At 49.4% G+C, this 12,015-nt stretch overlaps 2 protein-coding genes across 2 annotated transcripts; one reads left to right on the top strand and one right to left on the bottom strand.

Annotated features, from left to right (window-relative positions):
• Positions 1 to 769: 769 nt before the first annotated feature.
• On the bottom strand, positions 770 to 3,672 carry JR316_0010838 (Beta-glucuronidase; the record flags this gene model as incomplete). Its single annotated transcript, XM_047896502.1, has 8 exons — positions 770 to 808; positions 1,165 to 1,567; positions 1,693 to 1,975; positions 2,077 to 2,408; positions 2,479 to 2,900; positions 3,036 to 3,201; positions 3,262 to 3,274; positions 3,339 to 3,672. The coding sequence occupies 8 exons, from the start codon at positions 3,670 to 3,672 to the stop codon at positions 770 to 772; spliced, it is 1,992 nt and encodes a 663-aa protein (XP_047744547.1).
• A 659-nt stretch (positions 3,673 to 4,331) lies between these two features.
• On the top strand, positions 4,332 to 7,171 carry JR316_0010837 (Beta-glucuronidase; the record flags this gene model as incomplete). Its single annotated transcript, XM_047896501.1, has 8 exons — positions 4,332 to 4,695; positions 4,767 to 4,779; positions 4,832 to 4,997; positions 5,142 to 5,366; positions 5,489 to 5,682; positions 5,782 to 6,107; positions 6,190 to 6,956; positions 7,145 to 7,171. 8 exons carry the CDS (start codon positions 4,332 to 4,334, stop codon positions 7,169 to 7,171), a joined length of 2,082 nt encoding a protein of 693 aa, XP_047744546.1.
• Positions 7,172 to 12,015: the final 4,844 nt, after the last annotated feature.

The raw sequence follows: 12,015 nt of genomic DNA, 5'->3' as shown, positions 1-12,015 counted from the left end.
TTCCGATACGAGGAGAGCGACGTGCGACAAGGAGGAGGGATAGGACCTGGAACCTATTCTCCACAGGCGGGTTTGAGTGGGAGAAAACTCGCATGGACTCTATTCAACCTGTTGACAGCCGTTTTGCCGGACAGAAAAGGTTATTTTAGAGACGCATCCATGATGAACTGCGTGCGTGCTTTGTTCTGATGTCGGCTCAGGTCAGCCCATCCCCTTGCGCTTTTTATATACCGCTGCAGATAGGGTAGACAGGTGGGGTAGGTGATGGGAGGGACGGGGGTGATTCAGAAAGTATATAAACAAACCGCACCGCACCTCATAGTCGATCCATTTCCTTTCCCCGACCCGATTCAGACCCACGACGATGATACCGAGTTACTCCGTCATCGAACGCTCTCCGCTCGATGCTCAGCGTATACCTCCATTACGCGATGTAGGTGTATATGGGCGCAGACTATGCGCTGGCGTTGGGCTCTAGCGAGCGCGGTGCAGCACTGTAGATGCCACGCTTACAGAGCGTGCAAATCGTGCTACGGAGCATTTAGCAACGCGCGCGTGCGTACACGCCTTCCACCTTCCTCAATAGCACAATAGCAACGCCGTCGTCCGTTGTAAACCGTAAACCGACGCCAGAGTCGAACATGGTGGTTGAAAGTCAAGGTGTGTCGGCTACAATCCCTCGTGCGCGGCATACATAAGTAATCGAGGCTAAACCTCTTGGCATCATTTTGCCCAGCCAGCGACTTAGCAAAAAAACAGCTTTCAAGCTTCAAGCGTCGAGCTTCATTGTCTTACCAGTACCACTAAACTTGAAACTTTCAAACGACACGCAAATGAAGAGTTAATAAATAGCAAAAAAAAAAAAGAAAACCTAAAGAAGGACTACTAGTGAGGATAATAAGTGAGTAAGTACATATCAATCAATGTGTTCGTTATCGTTCAAAGCATTCATGTTTTTGATAAGTTTCAGAAAAAGAGTCCACTGGTGCAGTTCCAAGGTTTAAAGAACTGCACGTACCATCCATCCATCCATCCAATACGCCCTGCGTATCCACCTCGCAAGTACCCACATTTTGTACCCCACCTCACCTCAAACCCACCTCAAAACAAAGCCCACGCCGAAAGCGCCATCAAAACCCCCACCCCCCCAACCCCCCAACTAACCCCAACAACCCGCGCAGCATCATGCTTCGTCGCCTCGGGACTCGTACTCCCCAACTCAACCCCGCCCTTCCCGCCATGCCCATTACTAGTCTGCAACGCCGCCTGATCAACCGTCACCGTATTCCTCGTCCGCGTCAGCGCGGTAGTCGCGAACGTCGTGCTCGCTGCAGCCGCGTTGTCTCCTGGGTCGCCACTTATGAAGACGAGCGCGACACTTGGCGCGGGGACGGTGATTAGACATGTGTTGGATGATGGGTTCGCGCTTCCTGGGATGGGTGTACAGGTGACGGTCTCGATAACTTCTGTGCCGACGGGCCGCCCGTCGGATTCCCAGTAGTTCCCGAACGTCTGGTTCGCCCATGTGAAGTTGCCGATATGTGATACGGACGGTGCGAGGAGGCGCCTGAAGTGGGTTATACGCATGTGTGAGTATCATGTATGAAACGAAGAGACGCGGGGGCAAGAAAAATTAAAGGATAGGGCATCCAAGGACCCCAAGAACATAAACCTTGAAAGTGAACGACTCACTTGACTTTCACGGTTGCCGGCATCCCACTCCCATCCATATCCAACGCCACCGTCAAATCACTCCTCGTCGAATTATCCGACACAAAATTCACCATCAGCACCCTCGCAAGGCGCCCATGCTCCCAAATCCCATACGCCGGCGTCAAACTGTTATTATTGTTCGCCTCGAGGAACATCACCTGCGAGGTGTTGCTCGGGCCCAGCGCCTCTGCTACGACGAGGGACGTGTAGTATATCGGGCCGACGGACCATTTGTGGAATACACTCTCGTTCGTGGGTGGTGCTGTTTATCATCAGTGCAGTGCAGTGCAGTGCAGTGCATATACAAGATAGGCAAAGGTCAGTTCAAGAAAAGCACATGGAGGCGACAAAAAACCAACGCACGCGTGAAAGGGTTATACGTCACACTCTGCCCTCCAACATGGAACAACGCCCCGGAGAAATTAACAGCCGCCATCTGCATCGCATAATCCACACCCCAAAGCGCCGCACCAAACGAATCACTAATGCCCGGGAACCCACCACACGACGCCGAGTTGGTCTCGAACATCAAAAACTCCTTGCCCTTCTGCTGCGCGAGCACCGTGGATGGGATGTACGATTGCACGAGGTTCGCGGCGCTGTTGTGGGTTAGGTAGTCGGGGAAGGTTTGTTGTGGGTCGTGTACTGTTCCGCCGTTTAGAGGGAACGCGACGGCGCAGTTGTCACTTGGGTATCTGCATTTTTTCAATCAAGGTTAGTTGCGCCTTCTTTTTTTTTATACCCCAGATGAATAATAATGCTGACCGTTCAACGGAAAGAAAAGCCAGCTCCTCATTATACGCATCGATATACCCCGTAGCCCAAATCTGCTCAGGCGACCAAAGCACCTGAATACTCGGTCCAACAAGCAACTTGCGCACATAATCCGGTATAGCCTGATCACTCTTCATCGCAGCGACCATCACACCAAAATCATTAAAATAATCCTGCTCGCTGTACCCCTGCGGCCGATGCCCATGCGCAGCGTACAAGTCCGGCTCGTTGCCTAGCTGCAGGCCTATGAGGTAGTCGCCGAGGATCGCGTGGCCTTGCTCGACGATGGCTAGACGCGGGTGCGCGGTGTCGTTGAATGGGACGCCGAGGAACCAGCGCACGTTGACGTGGGATGATACGTTCGCGAGCATGTACAACAGCTCTGGTGTGAACACGAGGGGCGGCGTTTGTGTCTACATAGAATCAAGATGCCAAGACAAGACAAGGAAGGGGGCAGTGCGTTAGTTAGCCGAGGGTACGGTACGGTACGGATGATCATGAGCGAGTTGGGTTTAATTGAAGGGGAAGGGAAGGGGAAGGTGACGTACGGGATTGGTGACTCCATCGTAATCCTTCTCGAGGATTTTCCCATCGGCTGTGCTCTCGACGAGTGTGGCTGTCTCCTGGGTGTTCCCGCCGATGCGGACGTTGATTCTGCCTACTCTGGCCTGGAGGTTGGCCATAAGGTTGAGGAATGGGACTTCGAGGAATGAACTGGAAAAAAAAGGGTGGATCATTCAGAAAAAGCAACCAAGGAAAGTGGATGGAGCGTACGCGTTTCTGCCAACTGTTTACGGTGACGGTGACAGTGAGCAATGGAACCCCTGAGAGGTGGAAGGGAGGCCACTCACCAACTTGGTTGACGACGGACATTTCAACGGAAAAGCCCATGAAAGAGCCGTTATGGGGTATGGATGCGCCTGCTGGGACAGCATTTGGAAGCTGGATGGTGAACTTTGTCGGCAGATCCGTCGGGTTAGGTGGCGCAGGGGCATTGAGGGTGGCGGGGTTGTACGCAGGGAGACCTGTGTACTTTGCTCCTGCGGCGACAGCTGAAGCCTGTGAAGCGAACGCTGCGAGCTGGGACTGTGCTGGCTGGTAGTAGACGGTGACGGACTGTGCGGGCTGGAGCTGGAGCTGGAGGGCAAGAGCCAGCAGCGAGAGAGCTCGGGCGTATTTGGACATGATGCCAAGTTGTGGGCGGGAGTGGTTCGCCAAGTGTTTGGCCTCTATCTCTATTGGAGGCGCGCTGGAGGGATATCTATGGAGGTTATAAAAAAAAGAGGGAAGAAGAGGAGAGAATGAAAGAGAGTGATGCTGGAGTTAGTGCGGATGGAAACGAAAAGCGGGCTTGTCCCCTTTGAGAACTGCGTGGCTAATATTAGCTCATCCATCCCTCTGCCCTTTGCTCTATGCGAGCAGTCGCATTCAGTGATTTAGGCTGATCTAATTTCAGTCGATCTTCGAAGATAACTTGTTTACAATGAAAACACTACAGAGCTCTTCCAATTCAACCATGTAGATAATGAGCGAGAGTCATTACTCGATTAAATTCAATTATCAACAGCTGCAGCTCTGAGCATTGCTTCGACAATGCGAGGATATATTTGGGAAAGAAGATACTCTGAAAAGTAAGTAAGACAACACACGCATAGCTCGATCGAAATCCATCCCAAAATGACAATACCACAACAACTCCCCCAGGTCCACCCAACAACACCCAACACCCAACACAACCCGCCATACACCAAATACCCAAAGTCACTCATACAATCCAGATAAGCGCTCGTCCTCGCACAAGCATAAAACACAAGCAAAATCTTGGCCGCCAAGTCGATACCTCTATGCTCTACAAAACGCTTGGCTCCTCTTACACTTTTCTCGGCCTTCACCTGGCACCGCTACTATTAACAATACTACCACCACAACCCCTCGTATCCGCATTCGTAACAGTATACTACCAAGAAGGCCAGCGGCCTCTATCCACATCCACAGGGACAGGGACAGCCGACGCAGCAGCAGCCTCCTATACCGGCTCAGCAGCATACAACCCGCTGATGCTCCAGGCGCCCCCGCCCCCCGGGCCCTCAGCGATGCCCAACGCGTTTACCATCGCGTTGCAGTCTACCGTCCCGCCTGGCGCATCTATACCCCAAACAGGGGGGTTCTTTGGGTTTTCGATCGAGATGAGCGTCGTTAACCAAGTGTGTGCGTCTGCGTTTCCACCGCAAAGTTAACTAAGTGCCCAAGCACACTGCTGATTCTTGTTCTCTGTGTAGTAGGAACCAACGGGTCAACTATTATTTTGCCGTTAGAAAAAAAACATCTGACATGTTGAACAAAGATCCATAATCCAAGTCCCCTTTCTCAACCTCATGTCCAACATCCAATCGCGCGCAGGGAGGATATACATCCGCGTAGGCGGGAACACCCAAGAAACAGCCGTCCTCGTCGACCGCACCTCCGACGGACGCATCCTCGAAAAAGATCTCTCAAACGTGACCAACCCCGTACGTCTGAATCATCCACGTCCACACTCTGCACACTAATCATTTTCATTCCTCCAATGCATCACCTTTTAAATCGTATTAACCTTTTCCGCATATATGCCCCCCCTCCCCCCCGCGCGCGCGTGTGTGTGTGCATGTGGGTAGACATCAACCCCCCCACTAATATACACCAAAGAGCTCCTCTACATGCTGCACAACATCTCCTCCCTCGTCAACGTCCGGTGGTACCTCGGCGTGCCATTCAACGACTCCGCCAACTTCCGCCTGGGCATCGCAGAGCAAGGCCAGGCGATTTTGGGCGATTTCCTCGTTGGGCTGCAGGCGGGGAATGAGCCTGATTTGTATGGCGATCATGGGCATCGACCGCCTGTACGTATTCGTTTTCATGTTCATGTTCTTGGTTTCCTGCCTTTTTCGTTTTCGTTTTCCTTGGTATTGGTCGTCAGTCGAAGCGTTTATTGACATGTACCGCTGTGCATTGCACATCGTAGACATACGGCCCATACGACTACTTTGGCGAATTCGGCGTACTAGTCAACGCGATGAACAACGATGGAAATATCCCGAACCGCGGGCTTCTCATCGGACCGAGTGTGAGCACGGGCAAGTGGACGCCAGAGCAGATTTGGGATACGGGCTTTGTGGATGCGTATAGTTCAAGTCTTGCGTATCTTTCTGTTGAACAGTAAGTTGAATCCCATTTCTTCTTCTTCTTTTTTTGTTTTTGTTTTTGTTTTTTTTTTTCGGAAAACACTCGTTAACTGATACCACGCGCCAACACCAGCTACCCAACAGACAACTGCTACGCGCAATACGGCACCGGCACACCACGCGACGCCCAATCCCTCTTCCCAACCTACCTCACCCACACATCCGCACAAACCATCCTCGCCCCCTATCTAAACTCGACGACCTACGCACAGAGCAAAAGCAAGCGGATGTTGATGTTCGAGACGAACACGGCGTCGTGCGGCGGGTTCGCGGGGATAAGCGATGCGTTTGGCGCGGCGCTTTGGGGGGTAGATTATGCGCTGCAGATGGCGCATTCGAATTTTTCGGGGGCGCTTTTTCATGTTGGGGGGCAGAATGTTTATTATAATCCGTTTACGCGTGCGTGTGTCGCTGCTACTTTGTGTGTAATGTGCGCATTTTGATATCAGCTCGCGATGTTGTGTTGTGTTTTTTTTTATAGCACCCCCCACGAACCAGAGCACGTTCCGAAAATGGACAATCGGACCAATATACTACGCCGCACTCGTAACAGCCGAAGCACTCGGTCCATCCAACACCACACAAATCCTCGACCTCCAAGCGAACAATAATAATGTCTATACGCCTGCGTATGCGATATATGAAGGTGGGACGTTGAAGCGCGTGGTGGTTGTTAATTTTGCGTCGGATTTGAGTGGGGGGAGTGATTTGGAGGTTTCGTTGTCGTTGGTGCTTGGTGGTGGAGGTGGGGGAGGGACGGTGCAGGTAAAGTATTTAAGAGCGGATAGTGTGGCGCAGAAGGGCAATTTTACGTGGGGCGGGCAGACGTTCGGCGCGACGTTCGCGTCGGATGGGCGACTTGAAGGTGTCGAGTCCATCCAGAGCGTGTCCTGCTCCACCTCCGACTCCCAGTCCCAGTCCCAGTCAGGAGTGTGCACGATCAAAGTCCCCGCCCCATCAATCGCACTGATATTCCTCACCCCCGACGCACAAACAGAGGGTAAAGGCGGTGTACCACGTGCACCTGCGGGCACGTTCGCGACGTCGCTTGTTACGCGGACGAGGAATACGGCGACGGTTGATCCGGGGGTGCTTGCTACGTCGAATGGGCATACGGGGATGGATAGGGTTGTGGGGAGTACGAGTGAGGGGAGGGTGAGTGGTGCGTTGGGGAGGGCGGGTGTGGGTGTGGGTGGGGTGGGAGGGGTGGTTGCGCTTGGGATGGGTGTGTTGGGCGGGGTGGTGTTGGTCTTTGGGTTTTGAGTGTTTTGAGTGTTTGAGATGTTGATTGATTTTTTTTCTTTCTTTTTCTTTTTTGGGAAATTTGTTTTTTTAGAGTTGGATGGTTGGAGTTGTATTTCCTACTTTGTATTTTTTTTTCTTGGATTCTTGGACTTGTATGCAGGGTTTGGGTTTTGGGTTTTGGGTTTTTGTAGGGGTTGTACACCAAAATAATGGATTAATGTAATCTGTATGGAGAATTGGAGGTCACCTTTTTTTTTCGGCTAGTCATGCAAAAAAAAATAAAAAGGTCAGTTTGGTTGAACTGGAATTATGAAGCGAAATGCAAAAGGCTTTCCGTACCTTCCAAAGATGATAATTCCTGCTCCTGCTTGATATTTTCCCGTCCCCTTGCTTTGTGTTCAGAGTTGATGGAATAACGCACAACAGATAAATTCGGTTTCGGTTGTTGCTAAGATTCAGAAACGATTGTAGTACTTTTGTTCGTCCAGCAGCATATATATACTGTAGTCGTTAGGTTGCATGTACGAGTGTTCCTCTTGAATTTGTTTGAGCATTATTGGGGTGTCGCGGTAAATCCTTGAAGCTTAAGCTTGAAGTCGAGGGATAATTTCAATTTCAGGTCAGAATCGATGCTTGGTCCCGTGTCGTCGTCGTTGTGATAGTCGGGCGTCAACGTTTCAACCTTTGTGACTCGTGAGTCCAATTTCCTGCGCAAAGTCACGGAAGCTGTACCCTACACCAGCTTTGTTCCTTTGCGTTCCAAAGAGTCCATTGTGTGCGATAAAACGGCCTTTTTGATATGATATGAAAAATGGTTAAGCAAGATGGGAAGTCAGGTTTTTTAAAAAAGCGTCTTTGGCTGGACATTCTTGGTTTTGGAACTGGTCACTGGTCACTGGTCAGCTGTAGGGTATGGCTAGGTGACGTTGAGGGCTTCTCATCATGACCCTGAAAGAAAGAGAGGTGTAAATCCTTTTACGATAAAGGAGAGATGCGCAGGTAGCGGGGCTTAAGATAGTACAAGCGACTGTTACTTTTCCCCGAGTCGATGGATCGATGGTGACTGTGTTGCTAAAAATTACAATGACCAGGAGTCCGAGGGTGATGCATGATGGTGTGCATTTTTCGACATGGTGGGTTTCCAGTATTGATTGAAGCGACAATTTATAAAGACAAGGTTCAAGGTGCACATATACCCACAGGAACAAGGTTCAAAGCCGAAAGCCTTTAAGCTTTAAGCTTCGATATTGAATGGTTGTGGTGACAATGAAGAAAAAAACAAAGCAAACAGCTAGTGAATAAATTCTTTTGTCATTTTTGATGGGCGGTCACGTGTGACGGCGGCATCACATTGTCGATGCCGAGCCATCACGGCAAGAATACTGCCGGAATATTACTAAGTTTTCTACGCTTTTCTATCGTGTTCGTATTTGATATTCAAGTGACTGTGTCTATGACGTAGGTAGGTAGGTAGAAAGGTATAAAAGACGTAGTTAGAGTAGTGTAGAAGTTCGACCTTGAATAGACATATTTTAGCCAGTCTTTCTGAGGTTCGAAGTGTGCCGGGACTCGTGTATTCTCACGCCCCGTCACATATTTTTGACTGCTTTCTTACTACTTCGCTCTACTCTACGCTAACCGCCTTCGTCGCCGATTAACCCTTGGAAACCCCCCGGCCTGATCACCCGAGGACACCAGGTACGTCGTCGTCGAATATTGTTTATTGCTGACCACTCTATTACAGGATGTCTAGTAAAGCTACTGGTACAGGTAAGAGTGGTAGTAGGGTACTGAGGGGCCACGCTGCCGCCAAGGACGTATCCGCTACGGGGCCGAGTAAAGGCTCCCCTGTTCCGAAGGGTGACGACCCTCGGCAGGATGAGGTTCCCGGACCCAGAACGGGTGGGAACGAGCCGCGTGGTCGTAATGACCCGCGTGATTATGAGAAGGGCCGCGGGAAAGACATCCCGGAGGCTCATGGACTTGCTGCTGCAGCTAGGCAAGCCCGTCGAAGTATGAGTCTAGATAACATAAATAGGTTAGGTTTAGGGACTCACCTTAACGCCGATGTGCACAGTGCGCATCTGGCTTTGGCAGAAACTAGGGAATTGGTAGTATCCCTAATGGATAGGTTAGTTAATCTAGAGAAAACCATGGAAAATCGTGATACCCAAACGGGTAGGAACAGTGAGGAGCGTGAGGATGAACAATCTCACGATAAAGGTAAAGGGATTGATCCCAGGAACTGGGGAAACGTCGGAATACCCGAGGATGAATTGAATCCCGAGATACAGAAGGAAATTGAGCGTGGGATACGTGATTCCCACGCCCAAGCGCAAAGTAACTTAGCGAATAATCGCGGTGAATCGGTGAACATTAGTACCGACACGGAATATGAACGTATTCAAGAGATGGAAAGGCAATTAAACGATTTGAAAAGAGCATATGCAGCTCGCATTCAGTCAGTAGAAGCTCAGGAACAAACTAAGAGAAGAGGAATTTCACACACTCCAATGTCTCAAGAAGTAGAGGATCTAATTGCCCAAGCCGCCCGTCGACGTGTACAAATCAAACGTGCGGAAGCAATTAAGCCTAGTAATCAGCTGTCTTCGGACAGCCTGATTGGTCAATTACTCACTAACATGAGGGACAAAGAGGCAGTAAACAATCATGATAATATGCAGGTGCTGGGACCTCTGGTTACTGAAGGACAGACCAATACAACAGCAAAGTTCAAACCTTTGCCACCAACAGCACCGGACAAGTATCATGGAGATGCTGACTTCATGAAATTTTATAAGTATATAACGCAGTGTGAGAGGTTCTGCAAGGAAGCAGCTTTACCTCCTCAGGATCAAGTGGTTAAGTGTGCAGACTACTTGGCTGGTAAAGCATACAAATTTTATTCAACAATGGTTGCCATAAGCGTGGATGCATGGGACAGGCAACGCTTCTTTACTGAGCTCTACAATTATTGTTTCCCTCCTGACTTCAGATTAAAACAAAGAAAGAAGTTAGAGAACTTTTCTCAAGGAAACTTGACTGTTGCTGAATATGCAGCTGAATTAATGATATTGTTCAGGATAATCGGAAAGTCTACTCCTGAACAACGTGTAGACCGCCTATGGAATGGTCTCAAACCTGAATTACAATCAGCTTTATGGAGAGAAGGCTTGGACTACGAACAAAACACCTGGGACGAGGTCATTCAGGTGGCCACTCGTCATGAGGTTGCTTATCAAATTGAGAGCAACCAGAAGCATGCGCCGAAGAATAATAAATTTAGTAACAATAATCACTCAAATTCAGACAAGCGAAGCTTCGGCGAGCGAAACAGGTTCAATTCACATGAATACAAGCGAGAAACACGCAAAGACACGCCTAATTATCGACATAAGACTGAAGCTAATCGGGACAATATGTCAGCCAAGAAGACGGACGAGTCTAGACATCGTCCGGATGGATATAGCTCACAAATTAAGTGCTATAGATGTGGGGAAGCTGGACACATCGGACGACACTGCAAGTCGGCGCAGGGTGTTCGATCCAATAACGGAAAGGACAAACCGCCAGGATCCAAGAGTTTCAGCGTTGAAATCATGACCCAGAACGAGGCAGCCCTGTCAGCATTGGCAGAAACAACAGCACAGAGTTTAGACTCACATTTTATGGAAGTAGAGATGGCTATGTGCCATCTATCGGATGATTCATTCGAACCAGAGAATGTGGAGTCGGTGGACCCCTCGTATGAGGACGCAGCACGAACTTGGTATGATCCCTCGGAGGGCGAGCGTCAGGACGGGCGCTTAGGTGATCCCTTATGCGAGTTGGTTAAGTATCAATTAGAACAGATGCGTCCTTACCCTGGTGATCCTTGTTGGGAAAAGCAAGTTGCTGATCGTTTCATCGTATACTGCACGGGAGAGGGACGCCAAATTGCTGTGCTGGATACGGTAACTCATGAGGACGAAGTCTTGGATAAGGAACAAGTTTGTCGTACCGATTTCTTGATAGGACGTTGGTACGCTATCAAGTGTACACAGAAGGCTAGAGTAAAGAAAGTAAAACCTTTACCAAGATGGCATCGTAAGACGCCTGTGTTCAGAGTATGGCAACGCAATGCCGAATGGAAGTTGTCCACTGGCCGCGCATTCGGCGGTTATTTAAGTATGAAACCATCAGTAAGAAATAAACTTGGAAGGAGATTTGATGTTTACCTGAATGACGACGCTACTGCGTTTGAAATATTCGACTGGGAATTAGGTCTTCATTTCCCGATGCAATCCAAATTGATGACTGAGCCACGACTCAATATTAGGCAATGGTATTTCAAACAGCTCATCAAGTATATGAAAACTCACGTTGAGGAGGCCTTTTATGAGCAGTACGACTTCGGAATAAAGGCACTGTTTGGTGAACTCGACGAGGTAACACATGAATACCACCCTGACGAGTTTTTGGACGACATGGACACCGATTTTGAGGATGAAAGCAATGGAGAAACCTGTTGCAATGAATATAACTTTGCCAGCCCAAAGACAATTAATGTTGAGCTGAATGCTCAGCAGCCTGAAACGAGTCGAGTTAGTGCTGTACAGAGAAATGCAGCCAAAACAAACGACCCGTCTCGTGTAGTGCCGGACCCTGTTGTTGTGGTAGTAAAGATCAATGGACAGCCAGCACGGGCGCTTATTGACACAGGTTCATTATGCGACTTTATGTCGTCAAATCTAGCTGACCAATTGAAGCTAAAGCGACGTGAGCTTGAATCTCCACTGGTTGTACAGTTGGCAGTGCTGGGTTCACGATCTAAAGTAAACTATGAAGTGAGTGCGGAGTTTTCATATCAAGAAATTAAGGAGACACGTACCTTCGATATAATTAACTTATCAAGCTATGACTTGATCCTGGGAACACCATTTATGTACCAGCATCGAGCAATGGCTGGGTTTAACCCATCCCGAGTAATAATTGGTAGTGTAAAGGCATTACCAATAAACGGTTCAGCAGTACGCACCCTGCAATCGAGAGCAGCACAGCTCAGGGAAGAAAATCTCGAAGA

Source organism: Psilocybe cubensis, chromosome 10, assembly GCF_017499595.1.
Source record: "Psilocybe cubensis strain MGC-MH-2018 chromosome 10, whole genome shotgun sequence".
NCBI lineage: Eukaryota > Fungi > Basidiomycota > Agaricomycetes > Agaricales > Agrocybaceae > Psilocybe > Psilocybe cubensis.
The sequence above is the reverse complement of the archived record's forward strand: the minus strand, read 5'-3'. Positions and strand labels throughout refer to the sequence as shown.